Source organism: Oncorhynchus clarkii, chromosome 2 (genome assembly GCF_045791955.1).
Source record: "Oncorhynchus clarkii lewisi isolate Uvic-CL-2024 chromosome 2, UVic_Ocla_1.0, whole genome shotgun sequence".
NCBI lineage: Eukaryota > Metazoa > Chordata > Actinopteri > Salmoniformes > Salmonidae > Oncorhynchus > Oncorhynchus clarkii.
The window spans coordinates 94,581,838-94,603,584 of record NC_092148.1 but is presented as its reverse complement, the minus strand read 5'-3'; the positions used below and the strand labels follow the sequence as shown (position 1 = coordinate 94,603,584).

At 42.9% G+C, this 21,747-nt stretch overlaps 1 protein-coding gene across 2 annotated transcripts in view; it reads left to right on the top strand.

The window, feature by feature from the left end:
* LOC139376571 (plakophilin-3-like) overlaps positions 1–21,747 on the top strand; it is a 46,252-nt gene that overhangs the window by 6,946 nt on the left and 17,559 nt on the right. For both annotated transcript variants that reach the window (XM_071119327.1, XM_071119317.1), the window contains 8 exons: positions 9,427–9,518; positions 11,871–12,077; positions 12,525–12,665; positions 13,558–13,797; positions 14,193–14,378; positions 15,187–15,347; positions 17,965–18,088; positions 19,761–19,965. In XM_071119327.1, the coding sequence (XP_070975428.1) occupies positions 9,427–9,518; positions 11,871–12,077; positions 12,525–12,665; positions 13,558–13,797; positions 14,193–14,378; positions 15,187–15,347; positions 17,965–18,088; positions 19,761–19,965 (1,356 nt within the window). The remainder of the gene's footprint in view (positions 1–9,426; positions 9,519–11,870; positions 12,078–12,524; positions 12,666–13,557; positions 13,798–14,192; positions 14,379–15,186; positions 15,348–17,964; positions 18,089–19,760; positions 19,966–21,747) is intronic.

Sequence of the window (21,747 nt, the reverse complement as noted above, 5' to 3'; positions counted from 1 at the left end):
AGGGCCTCAGCCATAGTGTGTTGTGGTGTTGTCAGCAGGGCCTCAGCCATGGGGTGTTGTGGTGTTGTCAGCAGGGCCTCAGCCATAGTGTGTTGTGGTGTTGTCAGCAGGGCCTGGGCCATGGGGTGTTGTGGTGTTGTCAGCAGGGCCTGGGCCATGGGGTGTTGTGGTGTTGTCAGCAGGGCCTGGGCCATGGGGTGTTGTGGTGTTGTCAGCAGGGCCTCAGCCATGGGGTGTTGTGGTGTTGTCAGCAGGGCCTGGGCCATGGGGTGTGTCTCTCAGACATGGGGTGTGTCTCTCTTTTCTTTCTACATTTCTCACCTCTCACTCTTTCCCTCTCTTTTTCTTACCTTATCCTTCACCAACCGGTTTGTTGCCTGAGGCTCTGACTCAGCTAAGCATGAAGCTCACACACCTCTACCTTCTGCCTACCTGCCTGGAGTTACACACACACGCACACACACACACGCACGCACGCACGCACGCACACACTAGCACGCACACACACACACACACACACACACACACACGCACCACGCACGCACGCACGCACGCACACACACACACACACACACACACACACACACACACACACACACACACACACCACACACACACACACACACACACACACACACCACACACACACACACACACACACACACACACACACACACACACACACACACACACACACACACACACCACACACACACACACACACACACACATACACACCGTCTTTCAGCTTTCTACTGGATGTTAGCAGTGATAAAAGTATTGCTTCCATTCAGTATAAAATATTACATCTGTGATGCAAATCTGGGCCTGTTTCAGAGCCTGTTGGGAATTAACCTACTGGGCTATAGGTCTCACCCTGTACTTCAACACAGGGGATCAGTTCCTTTGAGGTTTGAGAGAGAGAGAGTATGTCAGGGGGAACAGTCCCATTTCCTTTGTGTTAGGATATGACAGGGGCCAACAGTCATTTCTGTGAGATCATTTCTGGTAAATGAAGGATCTGTCTGGACCAGTCTATGCTCATAGCTCGCCTATAATTTAAGCAGGTCATGTCACAGCATGTGAAACATTTAAATGTAACCAAATTGTCTCCTCTCTCTGCACACACTGGTTCTCAGTAACATATTTCTCAGTAACATATTCCTCAGTAACATATTCCTCAGTAACATATTCCTCAGTAACATATTCCTCAGTAACATATTCCTCAGTAACATATTCCTCAGTAACATATTCCTCAGTAACATATTCCTCAGTAACATATTCCTCTGTAACATATTCCTCAGTAACATATTCCTCTGTAACATATTCCTCAGTAACATATTCCTCAGTAACATATTCCTCAGTAACATATTCCTCTGTAACATATTCCTCAGTAACATATTCCTCAGTAACATATTCCTCAGTAACATATTCCTCTGGGACAGGATACACTTTGTTTGTCTCCATTTACAGTAGCTACTGTACAAATATGTTTTAGAACAATGACAACAACTATATGTATGTTATAGAACAACAACAACAACAATATGTATGTTATAGAACAACAACAATATGTATGTTATAGAACAATAACAATATGTACGTTATAGAACAACAACAACAATATGTACGTTAGAGAACAACAACAATATGTACGTTATAGAACAACAACAATATGTACGTTATAGAACAACAACAACAACAATATGTATGTTATAGAACAACAACAATATGTACGTTATAGAACAACAACAATATGTATGTTATAGAACAACAACAATATGTATGTTATAGAACAACAACAATATGTATGTTATAGAACAACAACAATATGTATGTTATAGAACAACAACAACAACAATATGTATGTTATAGAACAACAACAATAACAATATGTATGTTATAGAACAACAACAATAACACTATGTATGTTATAGAACAACAACAATATGTATGTTATAGAACAACAACAATATGTATGTTATAGAACAACAACAATATATATGTTATAGAACAACAACAACAACAATATGTATGTTATAGAACAACAACAACAACAATATGTATGTTATAGAACAACAACAATATGTATGTTATAGAACAACAACAACAACAATATGTATGTTATAGAACAACAACAATAACAATATGTATGTTATAGAACAACAACAACAACAATATGTATGTTATAGAACAACAACAATAACAATATGTATGTTATAGAACAACAACAATAACACTATGTATGTTATAGAACAACAACAATATGTATGTTATAGAACAACAACAATATGTATGTTATAGAACAACAACAATATATATGTTATAGAACAACAACAACAACAATATGTATGTTATAGAACAACAACAACAACAATATGTATGTTATAGAACAACAACAATATATATGTTATAGAACAACAACAACAACAATATGTATGTTATAGAACAACAACAATAACAATATGTATGTTATAGAACAACAACAACAACAATATGTATGTTATAGAACAACAACAATAACAATATGTATGTTATAGAACAACAACAATAACACTATGTATGTTATAGAACAACAACAACAACAATATGTATGTTATAGAACAACAACAATATGTATGTTATAGAACAACAACAATATATATGTTATAGAACAACAACAACAACAATATGTATGTTATAGAACAACAACAACAACAATATGTATGTTATAGAACAACAACAATAACAATATGTATGTTATCTGTCTCTCTCTCAGGGCTTCACTTACACAGCAGCAGTTATTAAGCCGCTGTCTCTCTCTCCTGAGGACGCTGGGTTGTTTTCTTTTAAATCCTTTAACTGTGCTTTATTTCAACTTGTCTGAAGTAGTACATCCAATGGAATAGCCCCGATGCTAATCCCGCCCCTGCGGCTCTACAAGCTTGCTCACATGCTCAAAGTATTTGAAAGAAAACAAATGCTATTTGCACCCAGGTCAGGTCAGGTGTGACGCAGGTACTGGATCAGTATTGTTGTCCTCCTGACTGTCAGGTAACCATTGACAACCAGGTCAGAATATAGATGATCACATGTTGGTGTAATGGGTAGTGTGTTTGTGTGTGTGTGCGCGCAAAGGTGTGCTTGTATGTGTGTGTGTGTGTGTGTGTGTGTGTGTGTGTGTGTGTGTGTGTGTGTGTGTGTGTGTGTGTGTGTGTGTGTGTGTGTGCGTGTGTGCGTGCGTGCGTGTGTGTGTGTGTGTGTGCGAAGGTGTGCTTGTGTGTGTGTGTGTGTGTGTGAGTAAACAGGAACCTGAGTTGTCGGTATTGTATAATTTATGCAGAAGGTCCAGTTAATTAGTTGACATTATTAGGTGTAATTATGACAAGAGATACCTTTCCTCTTAGCGCTGCTCTCTCTGGGCCTGATTCCGACTTAGACTTAGCGTATGCAGGTGCCTGATTCCGACTTAGACTTAGACTTAGACTTAGACTTAGCGTATGCAGGTGCCTGATTCCGACTTAGACTTAGACTTAGCGTATGCAGGTGCCTGATTCCGACTTAGACTTAGACTTAGCGTATGCAGGTGCGGGATGGGCTTTGCAGGCGTGGTTCCCTTCACATGCTGAACACATGTCATTCAACTACTGAAAACCCTCCCACTTGCTGACCAGCATATTTTCTCATGGAAGTTTTCATTCAATAGGGTTTTCAGTATATGTATCTAAAGACATCCTTTTAAATACGATGTTCCTTGTGAAACTGAAAGCGCGAACCACTGCTTTTAATCAGGGCAAGGTGTCTGGTAACATGACCGAATACAAACAGTGCAGCTATTCCCTCCACAAGGCTATCAAACAAGCTAAGCGCCAGTACAGAGACAAAGTAGAATCTCAATTCAACGGCTCAGACACAAGAGGCATGTGGCAGGGTCTACAGTCAATCACGGACTACAGGAAGAAATCCAGCCCAGTCACGGACCAGGATGTCTTGCTCCCAGGCAGACTAAATAACTTTTTTGCCCGCTTTGAGGACAATACAGTGCCACTGACACGGCCTGCAACGAAAACATGCGGTCTCTCCTTCACTGCAGCCGAGGTGAGTAAGACATTTAAACGTGTTAACCCTCGCAAGGCTGCAGGCCCAGACGGCATCCCCAGCCGCGCCCTCAGAGCATGCGCAGACCAGCTGGCCGGTGTGTTTACGGACATATTCAATCAATCCCTATACCAGTCTGCTGTTCCCACATGCTTCAAGAGGGCCACCATTGTTCCTGTTCCCAAGAAAGCTAAGGTAACTGAGCTAAACGACTACCGCCCCGTAGCACTCACATCCGTCATCATGAAGTGCTTTGAGAGACTAGTCAAGGACCATATCACCTCCACCCTACCTGACACCCTAGACCCACTCCAATTTGCTTACCGCCCAAATAGGTCCACAGACGATGCAATCTCAACCACACTGCACACTGCCCTAACCCATCTGGACAAGAGGAATACCTATGTGAGAATGCTGTTCATCGACTACAGCTCGGCATTCAACACCATAGTACCCTCCAAGCTCGTCATCAAGCTCGAGACCCTGGGTCTCGACCCCGCCCTGTGCAACTGGGTACTGGACTTCCTGACGGGCCGCCCCCAGGTTGTGAGGGTAGGCAACAACATCTCCTCCCCGCTGATCCTCAACACTGGGGCCCCACAAGGGTGCGTTCTGAGCCCTCTCCTGTACTCCCTGTTCACCCACGAATGCGTGGCCACGCACGCCTCCAACTCAATCATCAAGTTTGCGGACGACACAACAGTGGTAGGCTTGATTACCAACAACGACGAGACGGCCTACAGGGAGGAGGTGAGGGCCCTCGGAGTGTGGTGTCAGGAAAATAACCTCACACTCAACGTCAACAAAACTAAGGAGATGATTGTGGACTTCAGGAAACAGCAGAGGGAACACCCCCCTATCCACATCGATGGAACAGTAGTGGAGAGGGTAGCAAGTTTTAAGTTCCTCGGCATACACTTCACAGACAAACTGAATTGGTCCACTCACACAGACAGCATCGTGAAGAAGGCGCAGCAGCGCCTCTTCAACCTCAGGAGGCTGAAGAAATTCGGCTTGTCACCAAAAGCACTCACAAACTTCTACAGATGCACAATCGAGAGCATCCTGGCGGGCTGTATCACCGCCTGGTATGGCAACTGCACCGCCCTCAACCGTAAGGCTCTCCAGAGGGTAGTGAGGTCTGCACAACGCATCACCGGGGGCAAACTACCTGCCCTCCAGGACACCTACACCACCCGATGTCACAGGAAGGCCATAAAGATCATCAAGGACATCAACCACCCGAGCAACTGCCTGTTCACCCCGCTATCATCCAGAAGGCGAGGTCAGTACAGGTGCATCAAAGCTGGGACCGAGAGACTGAAAAACAGCTTCTATCTCAAGGCCATCAGACTGTTAAACAGCCACCACTAACACTGAGTGGCTGCTGCCAACACACTGACACTGACTCAACTCCAGCCACTTTAATAATGGGAATTGATGGGAAATGATGTAAATATATCACTAGCCACTTTAAACAATGCTACCTTATATAATGTTACTTACCCTACATTATTCATCTCATATGCATACGTATATACTGTACTCTATATCATCGACTGTATCCTTATGTAATACATGTATCACTAGCCACTTTAAACTATGCCACTTTGTTTACATACTCATCTCATTTGTACATACTGTACTCGATACCATCTACTGTATCTTGCCTATGCTGCTCTGTACCATCACTCATTCATATATCCTTATGTACATATTCTTTATCCCCTTACACTGTGTACAAGACAGTAGTTTTGGAATTGTTAGTTAGATTACTTGTTAGATATTACTGCATTGTCGGAACTAGAAGCACAAGCATTTCGCTACACTCGCATTAACATCTGCTAACCATGTGTATGTGACAAATAAAATTTGATTTGATTTGAAATTAGAATTTTCTTGACAGACTCACTAAAATACATGGTGAGAACGGTTCAGAATATTACGGATCATTGAAAGAATGCCGAGTACCAAGTGTTAGATTGAAAAATACTCTGATCTTCTATATTATTATAGGTGTTAGGAAAGTATTTATGAATAGTAATATATTTTTCAAACGATTTGGAGTGCCCGACAAAAACAAAATACAGTGGTTTTATTCTTCAATATTCAATTGTTCAATCCATGAAATATTGAAAGGTGAGAAGTGTACAATCAGGGGTTGACCAGTAGTCCTATAAATCTACCCTGATAATCCTCACTAATCGTGGAACTGTGATGACAACGTTGAACCGTGAGCTCCAGGTTCAAACTGCTACATGTGGGCTGCGTTCCATAATGATTCAAATAGGTTACACTCCAAGCGAGTTCTTTGGAAGGCTTCTACCTAGAACCTCATGGTACTGCAGCACAAAAAAAAATGATTCCTCTATGGGGACAAACCATAGAGGATTCTGTTTACCACCTTTTTTCCCCCCGAAGAGCATTTATGTCCCAAATTATTGTAATAGGTTAGCCTAATATGATCTACTATAGCAAGCGATCCTCAGGAACAACCACACAAATGTCAAACAGGAAAGAAAGGTAAACTAACAATGTAATGGAACGATGCAAATTGTGATGAAACTAACTAGTGACAGTTATAAATGTGAGGAAACTAACACTAAAGAGACAGTTATAAATGTGAGGAAACTAACACTAAAGTTATAAATGTGAGGAAACTAACACTAAAGAGACAGTTATAAATGTTAGGAAACTAACACTAGAGAGACAGTTATAAATGTTAGGAAACTAACACTAGAGAGACAGTTATAAATGTTAGGAAACTAACACTAGAGAGACAGTTATAAATGTTAGGAAACTAACACTAGAGAGACAGTTATATATGTGAGGAAACTTACACTAATGTCACTCCCTGACCTGAGATATCTCTGTTTTCTTTATATTTTGGTTAGGTCAGGGTGTGACTAGGGTGGGTACGCTAGTTTTGTATTGTCTAGGGTTTTTGTATGTCTAGGATTTTGCAGGTCTAGGGTTTTCTGTCATTCTATGTTGGCCTGATATGGTTCCCAATCAGAGGCAGCTGTTTATCGTTGTCTCTGATTGGGTATCATATTTAGGTAGCCATTTCCCTTTGGTGTTTGTGGGATCTTGTCTATGTGTAGTTGCCTGTCAGCATTCATTTGTATAGATTCAAGTTCGGTTATTTTGTTATTTTGTTGAGTGTTCATTCTTTAAATAAATAAGAATGTACGCATACCACATGCGCCTTGGTCCGATCCTTATAACGAACATGAGGAAACTAACACTAAAGAGACAGTTATAAATGTGAGGAAACTAACACTAGAGACAGTTATAAATGTGAGGAAACTAACACTAAAGTTAGAAATGTGAGGAAACTAACACTAAAGTTAGAAATGTGAGGAAACTAACACTAAAGTTATAAATGTGAGGAAACTAACACTAAAGTTAGAAATGTGAGGAAACTAACACTAAAGTTATAAATGTGAGGAAACTAACACTAAAGTTATAAATGTGAGGAAACTAACACTAAAGTTAGAAATGTGAGGAAACTAACACTAAAGTTATAAATGTGAGGAAACTAACACTAAAGTTATAAATGTGAGGAAACTAACATTAAAGAGACAGTTATAAATGTGAGGAAACTAACACTAAAGTTATAAATGTGAGGAAACTAACATTAAAGAGACAGTTATAAATGTGAGGAAACTAACACTAAAGTTAGAAATGTGAGGAAACTAACATTAAAGAGACAGTTATAAATGTGAGGAAACTAACATTAAAGAGACAGTTATAAATGTGAGGAAACTAACACTAAAGTTAGAAATGTGAGGAAACTAACACTAAAGTTAGAAATGTGAGGAAACTAACACTAAAGTTATACATGTGAGGAAACTAACACTAAAGTTAGAAATGTGAGGAAACTAACACTAAAGTTAGAAATGTGAGGAAACTAACACTAAAGTTATAAATGTAAGGAAACTAACACTAAAGTTATACATGTGAGGAAACTAACACTAAAGTTATACATGTGAGGAAACTAACACTAAAGTTATAAATGTGAGGAAACTAACACTAAAGAGACAGTTATAAATGTATATGGGTATAACTGACGGTGGCTAACGATTAGTGGCTAATGTTTTACATGATACAAATTATAAAAAAATATAGTGAAAAGTCTGAGCATATAATTAAAACATTCTAGAAACCATAAATCAACCTGGTAGGTTTATAGTGTGATTTTGTGAATGGCTACAGAAGCCTACAGCTTGGGTCTTCAAATATCATCTCAGCAAGTTATAAGGCCAGCATTTCACCAACTTCACCGTGGAAAATGTGATATGTTGATATACTTCAGTTCGCTGCCATGTGACTCGGTTCACATTTATCTCCAGCCATTATAAGGTCAAATATATCAAATAAAAAGCATTTACATTTACAATCCCCTTATCGAAACGGAATGCTCATTTACCTAGCTCTTATCAATAGCTCTTATCAATAGCTCTTATCAATAGCTCTTATCAATAGCTCTTATCAATAGCTCTTATCAAGTTGAAAAGGACGGTGCGCGGAGAATGGTGTTATTTCTGTAGACACCTCTGACCACACCTTCATTTATTTGATCTCCACCCCCCCCCCCCCCCCCAAAAAAAAAAGAATAGCAGGTTGAATAGCATGATGCTATCATGCTTTAAGTTCCCGATCAGAATATGCGTGGAGAGAAAAGTGCATTTAAAAAAAAAGAAAGAAGGAATTATGTTCCATTTACGCTCGCTTATCTCGGGTGGGAATTCCCCCTCAGCTGTCTAACACCTGTACTCTCCTACTATGTAGCTGTCAACAACACCTGCCTATGTAAACCGTACTTTATGAAGGGACCTACAGTTATAACCACACTGGACCTTGTATCCAGTCATAATAAAATGTCCCAACAAGTTTTACGATGTCATATCCCATATCATTATACTAGTTATGTCAATGTCATTTCAATGTTTGTTATGGGTGTGTTGGTTGCGAACACAAGGCCTCGTTGTTTTGTTGGGCTTCCGAGTGGCGCGGCGGTCTGAGGCACTGCTTCTCGGTGCAAGAGGTGTCACTATAGTACCCGGTTAGAATCCAGGTTGTATCAAATCCAGACGTGATTGGGAGTCCCATAGGGCCGCGTACATTTGGCCCAGCGTCGTCGGAGTAGGCTGTCGGAAATAAGAATTTGTTAAATTAAAAATATATATATATTTAAATGTCAGGTCCTTCATTAGTGTTGTGTTTAAATTGGATCAGGCTTTGGTGGGCTGATTCAGGTCCCTCCTTAGTGTTGTCTTTAAATTGGATCAGGCTTTGGTGTGTGGTTTAATGACCGTCAGATTTTCCCTCTCTTTTGTTTTCTAGAACACGGCGGATCTTCAACAATGAAGTACCAGACCTTCAACCCAGGGTTCAGCTCCAAGTCCTACGTCTACACAGGCTCCAGACCTGTCATGGTGAGTGGTAGTCCTGTCTACACAGCCTCCACACCTGTTATGACAGGCCCCAGACCTGTCATGGTGAGTGGTAGTCCTGTCTACACAGCCTCCACACCTGTTATGACAGGCTCCAGACCTGTCATGGTGAGTGGTAGTCCTGTTTACACAGGCTCCAGACCTGTCGTGGTGAGTGGTAGTCCTGTTTACACAGGCTCCAGACCTGTCATGGTGAGTGGTAGTCCTGTTTACACAGGCTCCAGACCTGTCGTGGTGAGTGGTAGTCCTGTCTACACAGCCTCCACACCTGTTATGACAGGCCCCAGACCTGTCATGGTGAGTGGTAGTCCTGTTTATACAGGCTCCAGACCTGTCGTGGTGAGTGGTAGTCCTGTTATGACAGGCTCCAGACCTGTCATGGTGAGTGGTAGTCCTGTTATGACAGGCTCCAGACCTGTCATGGTGAGTGGTAGTCCTGTTTACACAGGCTCCAGACCTGTCGTGGTGAGTGGTAGTCCTGTTTACACAGGCCCCAGACCTGTCATGGTGAGTGGTAGTCCTGTTTACACAGGCTCCAGACCTGTCGTGGTGAGTGGTAGTCCTGTTATGACAGGCTCCAGACCTGTCGTGGTGAGTGGTAGTCCTGTTATGACAGGCTCCAGACCTGTCATGGTGAGTGGTAGTCCTGTTTACACAGGCTCCAGACCTGTCGTGGTGAGTGGTAGTCCTGTTTACACAGGCCCCAGACCTGTCGTGGTGAGTGGTAGTCCTGTCTACACAGCCTCCACACCTGTTATGACAGGCCCCAGACCTGTCGTGGTGAGTGGTAGTCCTGTCTACACAGCCTCCACACCTGTTATGACAGGCCCCAGACCGGTCGTGGTGAGTGGTAGTCCTGTCTACACAGCCTCCACACCTGTGATGACAGGCCACCGGCCTGTCGTGGTGAGTGGTAGTCCTGTCTACACAGCCTCCACACCTGTTATGACAGGCCCCAGACCTGTCGTGGTGAGTGGTAGTCCTGTCTACACAGCCTCCACACCTGTTATGACAGGCCCCAGACCTGTCGTGGTGAGTGGTAGTCCCGTCTACACAGCCTCCACACCTGTTATGACAGGCCCCAGACCTGTCGTGGTGAGTGGTAGTCCCGTCTACACAGCCTCCACACCTGTTATGACAGGCCCCAGACCTGTCGTGGTGAGTGGTAGTCCTGTCTACACAGCCTCCACACCTGTTATGACAGGCTCCAGACCTGTCGTGGTGAGTGGTAGTCCCGTCTACACAGCCTCCACACCTGTTATGACAGGCCCCAGACCTGTCGTGGTGAGTGGTAGTCTTAGGCACTAAAATATTGCATCCATTACACATCCAGTGGTTTCTGGATGTCAGATAATGTGTTCAGCAAAAGGCCCATGAAGACCTAAGTGGTTCGTCATCGCCAAATAAAGAGATAGTGTCTATAATGTCTCTATCTGTTTCCATTAACATGTGGACAGTATACTCTGTGTATGCCCTCTGCAGCTTCCTGTAAATACACAGTGGGATGGTTTCACAGGGCAGTGTGCCAGAGAGCGAGCCAGTGAGTTAGGTCTTCTCTGGAAGTGTGGTATTTTCACAGCAGCTCTGCACCAATCTCTCCAGGACGTAAAGTCCACCCTCCAGATTCCTCTCACATCTCACAGTCATAATGTTTCCACCCTCCAGATTCCTCCACATCTCACAGTCATAATGTTTCCACCCTCCAGATTCCTCCACATCTCACAGTCATAATGTTTCCACCCTCCAGATTCCTCCACATCTCACAGTCATAATGTTTCCACCTCACGTTAGCATAGCAGACGTCTTTAGACTATGACACCATTACACAACTGCATTGTTGAATGAACTTTCATTGATACATTCATTGATTTAATGAATGTAATATTTTTCCGGACGTATATTGTGTTTTTTGTACTAGATTCAGCAAATATCCAGTAGATTATTTAAGTACATCATTCAGATGACAGGGTAATATATCAGCAACATAAAGAACTCCATTAGTGGCCTTGTTGACTGTAAAAAATAAAATAAGAATCGAAACCCCAACAATATCCTATGACTTTACAAGTAGCGTTGCACAATGTAGGTGCACAGACTTTCATTTGCGTCAACCACTCCCTTTTATGACAGTGACCTATTGCATTTACAGAATCTAATAATGATTCAACAAGCCTTTGTTCCATTGTGCCCCTAAGCTTTCTAGAGGGGGGGGGGGTTGTGTCTCAGGGGGTTGGTTAAACGTCTTCTTCTTTATTCTTCTTCTCCTCCTCCTCCTTCCTCCTCCTTCCTCCCCTCCTCTTTCCCCCCTCCTATTCCTCCTCCTCTGTCCCCCAGGCTCCCAATATGTCTCAATACTCAGGCGGTTTCTCCTCCCACTCGGCGGTGGACCTGGGAGGTGGTCAGAGGGTCACCATGGGAGGTGGAGGAAGAGGTGGAGGTGGAAGAGGAGGAGGAGGTGGAGGTGGAGGAGGAGGTGGAGGGTACAAGTACCTTGATGACATGCGCACAGGAGGGGGTTCTCTAGGAGGAGGGGGCTACCAGGTAACATTTTAAGGATTCACTTTATTTTAATGATGTATTGTATTTGAATGATTTATTGTATTTTAATGATTTACTGTATTTTAATGATTTGTTGTATTTTAATAATTTACTGTATTTGTATTATTTACTGTATTTGAATTATTTACTGTATTTGAATGATGTATTGCATTTGAATGATTTACTGTATTTGTATTATTTACTGTAATTTAATGGTTTATTGTATTTTAATAATTTATTGTATTTTAATAATTTATTATATTCTGTGTACTGTATACATCTATGTGTACTGAATCTATACCACATAAGAAATATATGTTAATTATTAATTATAATTACTTCACTATAGTTACCATATTTAGTATACAGTAATAATTACTTTAATTAGTGTGTGTACAGTAATATACTGTAAATTCCATGGTTCTGGTTTATTTATGTTTTGTTCTACAGGGAGGAGTGGTCTACCGGGGAGGAGGGGGCAACATGAGGGGCCAACAGATGTCCACTGTGATCCGGACGATGAGCCGTGGCCCTGGGCCAGACCCAGAGGCCTCTCTGCGCTCCATGAGGCTCCAGAACCTGCCTGCACAGGTATAGTCATTTATATATTATGTTTTGTGTGTTTATTGTGTGAACATGAAGTGTTGTTCTATGTATCTGTATTGTTGTCTTTCTACCTGGATTGATGATGATGTGGATGATGTGGATGGATGATGATGTGGATTGATAATGATGTGGTTTTATGATGATGTGGATTGATAATGATGTGGATTGATAATAATCTGGACTGATGGGGATCTGGATTGATAATGATGTGGATTGATAATGATCTGGACTGATGGGGATCTGGATTGATAATGATGTGGATTGATGGGGATCTGGATTGATAATGATCTGGATAGATGGGGATCTGGATAGATGGGGATCTGGATTGATAATGATCTGGATTGATGGGGATCTGGATAGATGGGGATCTGGATTGATAATGATGTGGATTGATGGGGATCTGGATTGATAATGATCTGGATTGATAATGATCTGGATTGATAATGATGTGGATTGATGGGGATCTGGATTGATAATGATCTGGATTGATGGGGATCTGGATAGATGGGGATCTGGATTGATAATGATGTGGATTGATGGGGATCTGGATTGATAATGATCTGGATTGATGGGGATCTGGATTGATAATGATCTGGATTGATAATGATCTGGATTGATGGGGATCTGGATTGATGGGGATCTTGAATGATGGGGATGTGGATTGATGGGGATCTGGAATGATGGGGATGTGGATTGATGGGGATCTGGATTGATGGGGATGTGGATTGATGGGGATCTGGATTGATGGGGATGTGGATTGATGTGGATGTTGATGATGAACTGTTTTATCCACACCAAGACAAATTCCTTTGTTCCTGTTCCAGTTCATCGCTTGGCAACAACACTTCCTGATTCTGTTTCTGATTCTTGTTCTCAGCCGTCTCCGGTGGCAGCCTGGGTGGCTGCAGACGTCAGCGATGGCTGCAGCCTGGTCTCAGACCGCGATGCCACATTCAGCCGCCAGCAGTCTGTCTACAGCACTGTTAGCGGAGGAGCCTACAGCTCAGGGACACAAATGAGACAGGCAGGAGGAGGAGGAATAGGAGGACAGGGGTCCATGGTACCCATGAGGCGCTCACTCAGCGGGACACTGGCCCAGAGCGGAGGGGAGATGATGGTTGGTGGAGCCCTACCGGAAATTTGATTTTAACACATTCCGTTTGCATGGCATATGAATTGACTTGATAACCTGTTTCTTATACAATTGAAATGTATTTAGGAACAAACAATGCACTCTCCTAACTAGCTTTACATGTTGACCACACCGCTCACTTTGCAAAATAAATGTACACATTACATGCTATTCAAATCCTTTCATCCACGAGCGTCTGCGTAGCTAGGCGCTAAAATAGAACTTGGTTCTTTGTCAAAGCAAAGGCATTTTTAACGTGTCACAGTACACCTTCTTCACAGTAAAAACATGTATGTTTTTATAACGATTGTATTTCTAAGATTGTATTTCCAACACATTATTTATTTTTTTTAAATACGTATGTTTGTAACATCCGGTAGGGGGGAGAGGAGATGATGTCGGTCCAGCAGCAGCATTCCTTTAAAGGACCAGCGTTTCGCACCATCAACAGGATCAACAACAGGAACAACAGGATGTCCATGGGATCCACGTCTGGTTCGTCTACCTTCCCCCCCGGGGGGAACAGCAGTGGGGGGGATGGAGGAGGTGGGTTCGTGATGGGCCAGGTGAGGGTAACGAGATATGTTACATTTAATTTCATTTGCACGTAAATGTATTTTGTGAGGTCAACATACAAAACCCACTATAATACTGTATAAAATACAACACACTATAATACTGTATAAAATACAACACACTATAATACTGTATAAAATACAACACACTATAATACTGTATAAAATACAACACACTATAATACAGTATAAAATACAACACACTATAATACTGTAGAACAATACAACACACTATAATACAGTATAAAATACAACACACTATAATACAGTAGAACAATACACCACACTATAATACAGTATAAAATACAACACACTATATTACAGTAGAACAATACAACACACTATAATACAGTATAAAATACAACACACTATAATACAGTAGAACAATACAACACACAATAATACGGTATAAAAATACAACACACTATAACACTATATACAGTATATATATATATATATACATATATATATATATATATATATATATATATATATATATATATATATATATATATATATATATATATATGTGTGTGTGTGTGTGTATATATACTATATAACAACACTGGGAGGTGAGCCCCCATATTTTCACATAGCCCATGGTTCAGGACGGGCCGGGTCTAATCTGAGAAGTATTCTTAGCAACTTCTACACTATCACTATTTTACCTGCCTTGATGTTTATCTGTCATATTACTATTATTAGCTATTATATATATATTTTTAAATGCCTTAGCGCTATACAAATTCAAATCTATAATTGTTATTCATTTTATTTTATTATTATGTATTTATTGTAGGTGTCGTCGGGGTCTCAGGGGAATCTGATGACGATGCAGCAACAGAGACAGGCCTCTCTTCCCAGGACCATGTCTGTCAAGAGCATTCACAGTGTCGGGAAGGGCATGGATATCTACGACGGACCGATGGACATGACTGGCAGCATGGGAAACCTCAGTGGGTAAGACATGACTGGCAGCATGGGGGAAACCTCAGTGGGTAAGACATGACTGGCAGCATAGGAAACCTCAGTGGGTAAGACATGACTGGCAGCATGGGAAACCTCAGTGGGTAAGACATGACTGGCAGCATAGGAAACCTCAGTGGGTAAGACATGACTGGCAGCATGGGAAACCTCAGTGGGTAAGACATGACTGGCAGCATGGGGGAAACCTCAGTGGGTAAGACATGACTGGCAGCATGGGGGAAACCTCAGTGGGTAAGACATGACTGGCAGCATGGGGGAAACCTCAGTGGGTTAGACATGACTGGCAGCATGGGAAACCTCAGTGGGTAAGACATGACTGGCAGCATGGGGGAAACCTCAGTGGGTAAGACATGACTGGCAGCATGGGAAACCTCAGTGGGTAAGACATGACTGGCAGCATGGTGGAAACCTCAGTGGGTAAGACATGACTGGCAGCATGGGGGAAACCTCAGTGGGTAAGACATGACTGGCAGCATGGAGGAAACCTCAAGAGTAAGGACTGGATACACAATGACAATATAATAGAATAGAATACAACTTTATTGTCCATGTGTAGCGAACAACAGAAATTTCATACACAGTTAAGACGAGAACATGAGGGTCAAGTTGCAATGCCCCTGGGTGCAGTACATGAGGGTCAAGCTGCAGTACCCCTGAGTGCAGTACATGAGGGTCAAGCTGCAGTACCCCTGGGTGCAGAACATGAGGGTCAAGCTGCAATACCCCTGGGTGCATGTATATTACATGTACTGTAATAATATAAATCACATGTTATTGGTCACATGTTATTGGTCACATCTTATTGGTTGCATGTTATTGGTCACATCTTATTGGTCAAATGTTATTGGTCGCATGTTATTGGTCACATGTTATTGGTCACATGCCTAATACAATAGGTGTAGACTTTACTGTGAAATGCTTACTTACGAGCCCTTAACCAACAACGCAGAGTTAAAAGTCAGTTAAAAGTGACCAATCAGGATAGATAATTAACAGTAGCAGCAGTGTATGTGAAGAGTGTGAAAAAAGTGTGTAAGTGTTTCTATGTGTGTAACAGCTATGGATTCTGAGACGACTCCCGCGTTGCTCCCTTAAGTGGCAGGACTGGTTTGGGTGTGGTACCACAGCAGTTTTAGGCTTCACATGTCACACACAAACAGCTGGCGCCTAGCGGTTAGCGCAGTAGATGGAGAAAAAAAACACACAGTGTGCTACCTTAAGATGAGTTACCATTCACACAGGCACATAATTATACCATGGCAGTGAAATCTGTGAATTATGTTGGCCTGGCTGGTCAAGTATTACCTCAGTTTACCTAATTAGACAACCAGGGTTGAGTTTTACCCTTGTTTGCCTAATCAGATACCAGGGTTGAGTTTTACCACAGTTTGCCTAATCAGATACCAGGGTTGAGTATTCCCCTTGTTTGCCTAATCAGATACCAGGGTTGAGTATTCCCCTTGTTTGCCTAATCAGATACCAGGGTTGAGTATTCCCCTTGTTTGCCTAATCAGATACCAGGGTTGAGTATTCCCCTTGTTTGCCTAATCAGATACCAGGGTTGAGTATTCCCCTTGTTTGCCTAATCAGATACCAGGGTTGAGTATTCCCCTTGTTTGCCTAATCAGATACCAGGGTTGAGTATTCCCCTTGTTTGCCTAATCAGATACCAGGGTTGAGTATTCCCCTTGTTTGCCTAATCAGATACCAGGGTTGAGTATTCCCCTTGTTTGCCTAATCAGATACCAGGGTTGAGTTTTGCCACAGTTTGCCTCATTTCAGTGTACTTCCTTTGAATGTAATTGACCTCAACCCTGTCATACACAGAGGGCCAGTTTCCCAGACACAGGACAAAAAACTTATTCAAAGGTGATTCTCAATTGACTAGCCTATGATTTTCATTCCAGGACTTGTCTTGATTAACTACATGACCAAAAGTATGTGGACACCTGCTTGTCAAACATCTCATTCAAAAATCATGGCCATTAATAAGGAGTTGGTCCCCCCTTTGCTGCTATAACAGCCTCCACTCTTCTGGGAAGGCTTTCCACTAGATGTTGGAACATTGCTGCTATAACAGCCTCCACTATTCTGGGAAGGCTTTCCACTAGATGTTGGAACATTGCTGCTATAACAGCCTCCACTATTCTGGGAAGGCTTTCCACTAGATGTTGGAACATTGCTGCTAAAACAGCCTCCACTCTTCTGGGAAGGCTTTCCACTAGATGTTTGAACATTGCTGCTAGAATAGCCTCCAGTCTTCTGGGAAGGCTTTCCACTACATGTTTGAACATTGCTGCAGGGGGACTTGCTTCCATTCAACCACAAGAGGGTTAGTGAGGTCGGGCACCAATGTTGGATGATTAGGCCTAGATTGCAGGTGGCTCTCATTCATTCTGATCCACGGTAGATACACATTATAGCAGGCTTGATAATTTAAATGTCATTTTTAAACGAGCCGACATCTGCAGTGTTTACCTTAAATAAACGCGGTAACATTGCCTTTAAAAGCTGCGTTGTCCACCCTCGTGATCAGATTGAATCCCCCGGGGGGCCATAATGATTGATTGCTCTCTTTGTGATTGGACAGGATTAATAACTTGGACATGGGCACGGCGGTGAGGTACCTGAAGGAGGACGATGCTGACATGCAGGTTCTGGGAGCAGCTTATATTCAACACGAATGCTACAACAACAGCGATTCCAAGAACCAGGTAATAAGGGAGTTCCTTTTTGTCTGGTTCTCAAATGGAACCCTATTCCCTATATAGTGCACTACTTTAGACCAGGACCCTATAGAACCCTATTCCCTATATAGTGCACTACTTTAGACCAGAGCCCTATAGAACCCTATTCCCTATATAGTGCACTACTTTAGACCAGAGCCCTATAGAACCCTATTCCCTATATAGTGCACTACTTTAGACCAGGGCCCTATAGAACCCTATTCCCTATATAGTGCACTACTTTAGACCAGGGCCCATGGGGAATAGGTTTTCCATTTGGGACCCATGGGGAATAGGTTGTCCATTTGGGACCCATGGGGAATAGTTGTCCATTTGGGACCCATGGGGAATAGTTGTCCATTTGGGACCCATGGGGAATAGTTGTCCATTTGGGACCCATGGGGAATAGTTGTCCATTTGGGACCCATGGGGAATAGTTGTCCATTTGGGACCCATGGGGAATAGTTGTCCATTTGGGACCCATGGGGAATAGGTTGTCCATTTGGGACCCATGGGGAATAGTTGTCCATTTGGGACCCATTGGGAATAGGTTGTCCATTTGGGACCCATGGGGAATAGTTGTCCATTTGGGACCCATTGGGAATAGGTTGTCCACAGGTTGTCCATTTATCTGTTTTTTTAAACCTGGTTTGCTGTTTATTTGAGCAATATGAGATGGAACGGCAATAATGGCTCTATATAATACAGTACGCTTTCTTGAATTTGTTATGGATTTGCGGATTGTGAAAAGACCCCTGGTGGCATGTCTGGTGGGATAAGTGTGTGTGTCAGAGCTGTGTGTGTAAGTTGACTATGCAAACCATTTGGGATTTTCAACACATAAAAATTTTTAAAAAAGTGATGCAATTATGTTTGCCATGTCTGATGTTTCCTTCTTTGTGATGTTTCCACTGTCTGATGTGGAAAAGACGACTAACTGACGAACCCTCAGACATGCATCCCCAGTCGGTGTGGTACAGTATTCCTTAGCAGAATATAAGGGACATACTTTAATAGTGGTGAAGTTGTTAGTTGCATAATAACTATTGTGTATCAACTGGCAATCTTGTCGTAGCAGCTTATTATAAAAGTCTCAACTTTGATTTATGCCACAGTTCAGCAGGCGTTCATGTAATCTTAGTCATTATAAAAGAATGTGGTCTTGTTGATGTGACAGACAGACAGACACAATTTTGTTCCAAGCAGGTCTGTAGTAGTTTGTCACAGACAGGTATCGTGTAGGACAGGGGTAGGCAACCCTGGTCCTGGAGTGTCACCGGAAGACCAGGTGTGTGGAATTTAGGTAATCACTGAACTGATCAATTAGCTCAGTTGGTCAGGTGTGGTGCCTAGTTGAAACACAATCCCGCAGTACCCCAGGAACAGGGTTGACTACTCCTGTTGTAGGAACTTGTTCTGTTAACTAGCAGCATTACAGATAGTTATTTATGTATCCTCTTGTTGGAGGGGTAACAGGGTTCACTAAGGAGCTCCAGCCAGTCCCAATTAATTCTATACCTCTTCCCTTCGGCCTTCACCTCTCCAGACCTGCAAAAACATTGACTGGTTGGGGCCAAGGAGATGGGGTAGGGAGTGAATTAGTACCATACGTTTGAGTCTGAACCTTACAGAGTTGTCCCTCTCTCTCTTCCATCACTAGGTGCGGCAATATAAGGCCATCCCGGAGCTGGTGAGGCTGTTCAACAGTGAGAACCAGGAGGTGGCTCGCTACGCCACAGGGGCTATGAGGAACGTCATCTATGAGAACATGGACAACAAGATGTCTCTCATCGAGGAGGGAGGAATTCCACAGCTCATAAATGCTCTGAAGGAGAATGATGACGAGCTACGCAAGAACATCACGGGTCGGGACATTTTAAATGTTTGTCATTGAGCAGACTGTGTGATTTGTGCTGTCTGGTGGTGGTGGTGGTGGTGGTGGTGGTGGTGGTGGTGGTGGTGGCAGGGGGGGGTCGAGGACGGAGTGGAAGACACATGTCCATTGTTTGCCTGTAACATATGGACAACAAAGTCATATAGTATCGTATCCAAAGAAACCTCCAGTTAGTGCATTCATCTCTAAGGTAGCCAGGTAAGATACGCTGACAGGCCGTTGTTGGAAAAGAGAATGTGTTCGGCCTCCCGAGTGACGCCATGGTCTAAGGCACTGCATCGCAGTGCTAGTTTCGAGTCCAGGCTCTGTCGCAGCCGGCCGCGCCCGGGATACACATGGGGCGGCGCACAATTGGCCCAGCGTCGTCCGGGTTAGGGGAGGGTTTGGCCGGCAGGGATGTTCTTGTCCCATCGCCCGCTAGCGACTCCTGTGGCGGGCCGGGCTCAGTGCACGCTGACACGGTCTCCAGGTGTACGGCGTTTCCTCCGACACATTGGTGCTTCTGGGTTAAGTGGGCATTGTGTCAAGAAGCAGTGTGGCTTGGCTGGGTTGTGTTTCGGAGGACGCATGGCTCTCGACCTTCGCCTCTCCAGAGTCCGTACGGGAGTTGCAGCGATGAGACAAGACTGTAACTACCAACTGGATACCATCAAATTGGGGAGAAAAAGGGGTAACAAAAAATAAAAGAACGTAACATACCTGGTGAAAGAACTTTAGGTGAAAGAACTATGTGAAATAACTTTAGGTGTAATAACTTTAGGTGAAATAACTTTAGGTGAAATAACTAGGTGAAATAACTAGGTGAAATAACTTTAGGTGAAATAACTAGGTGAAATAACTTTAGGTGAAATAACTTTAGGTGAAATAACTAGGTGAAATAACTAGGTGAAATAACTTTAGGTGAAATAACTTTAGGTGAAATAACTTTAGGTGAAATAACTAGGTGATATAACAGGTATGAGAACCCTGTCTGTCACTCACACCATGGCCTCTCAATAGAGTTGACTCCATGGAAATAGAATGAGTAGAACTGGCATTCACATCCGAGTCAACGTTCTGTGATAGGTGGACTGGCGGCCATGTTGAATTGCTGAGATCTGAGGGCTTTTCTCTGCTCTAGTTAACGTCCCTGCCTCTCTGTAGTCTATCTTAACCTTTCCATCCTCCTGTCTAGACCGGTAGCAGGCTGAGGGTTGAACTGAAACTCTCTTTTGGACTCAAAGGAAACTCCTCAACGCCTAGCTTTCTACAACAGATTCTGGGGTTAAGTGAGTTCGTCAACCCCAATAAGGAATATTTGGGTTGCAGGGTGGTGGTGAGGGAGTGGAGAGCTGAGGACCCGTTACCCTTTATGGGACCTGAATAAGACACATCCATGAAAAGGTGGTGTCTGTTTTCGTGTGTGTGAGGAGTACATAGTGTATAGGACGGAGTTGTCTCCACATGTAGTGTTCTCTCTACCACACCCAGTATGACTCACAGTCCTTTCACTCCCTCTAGTCAAGCTGTTAGAACACAATCACTGTCTGGCCCTCTACACGTTCAGGTTGTTTGTGCACAGCGATTGGGAACTGCTGTAGAGGAGAGAGAGAGAGAGAAAGACAAGCTGTCGAGAGCTGTAATGACAGCATGGTTAGGTCCTACGAGACTGGTCATAGTGGTAACACACTACACGTGTTTGCTAGTTGATATTGTCACCAAAAGACGTATTTACCTGATTTTGAAGAAAGAAAAAGATACCAGTTGACGAGTT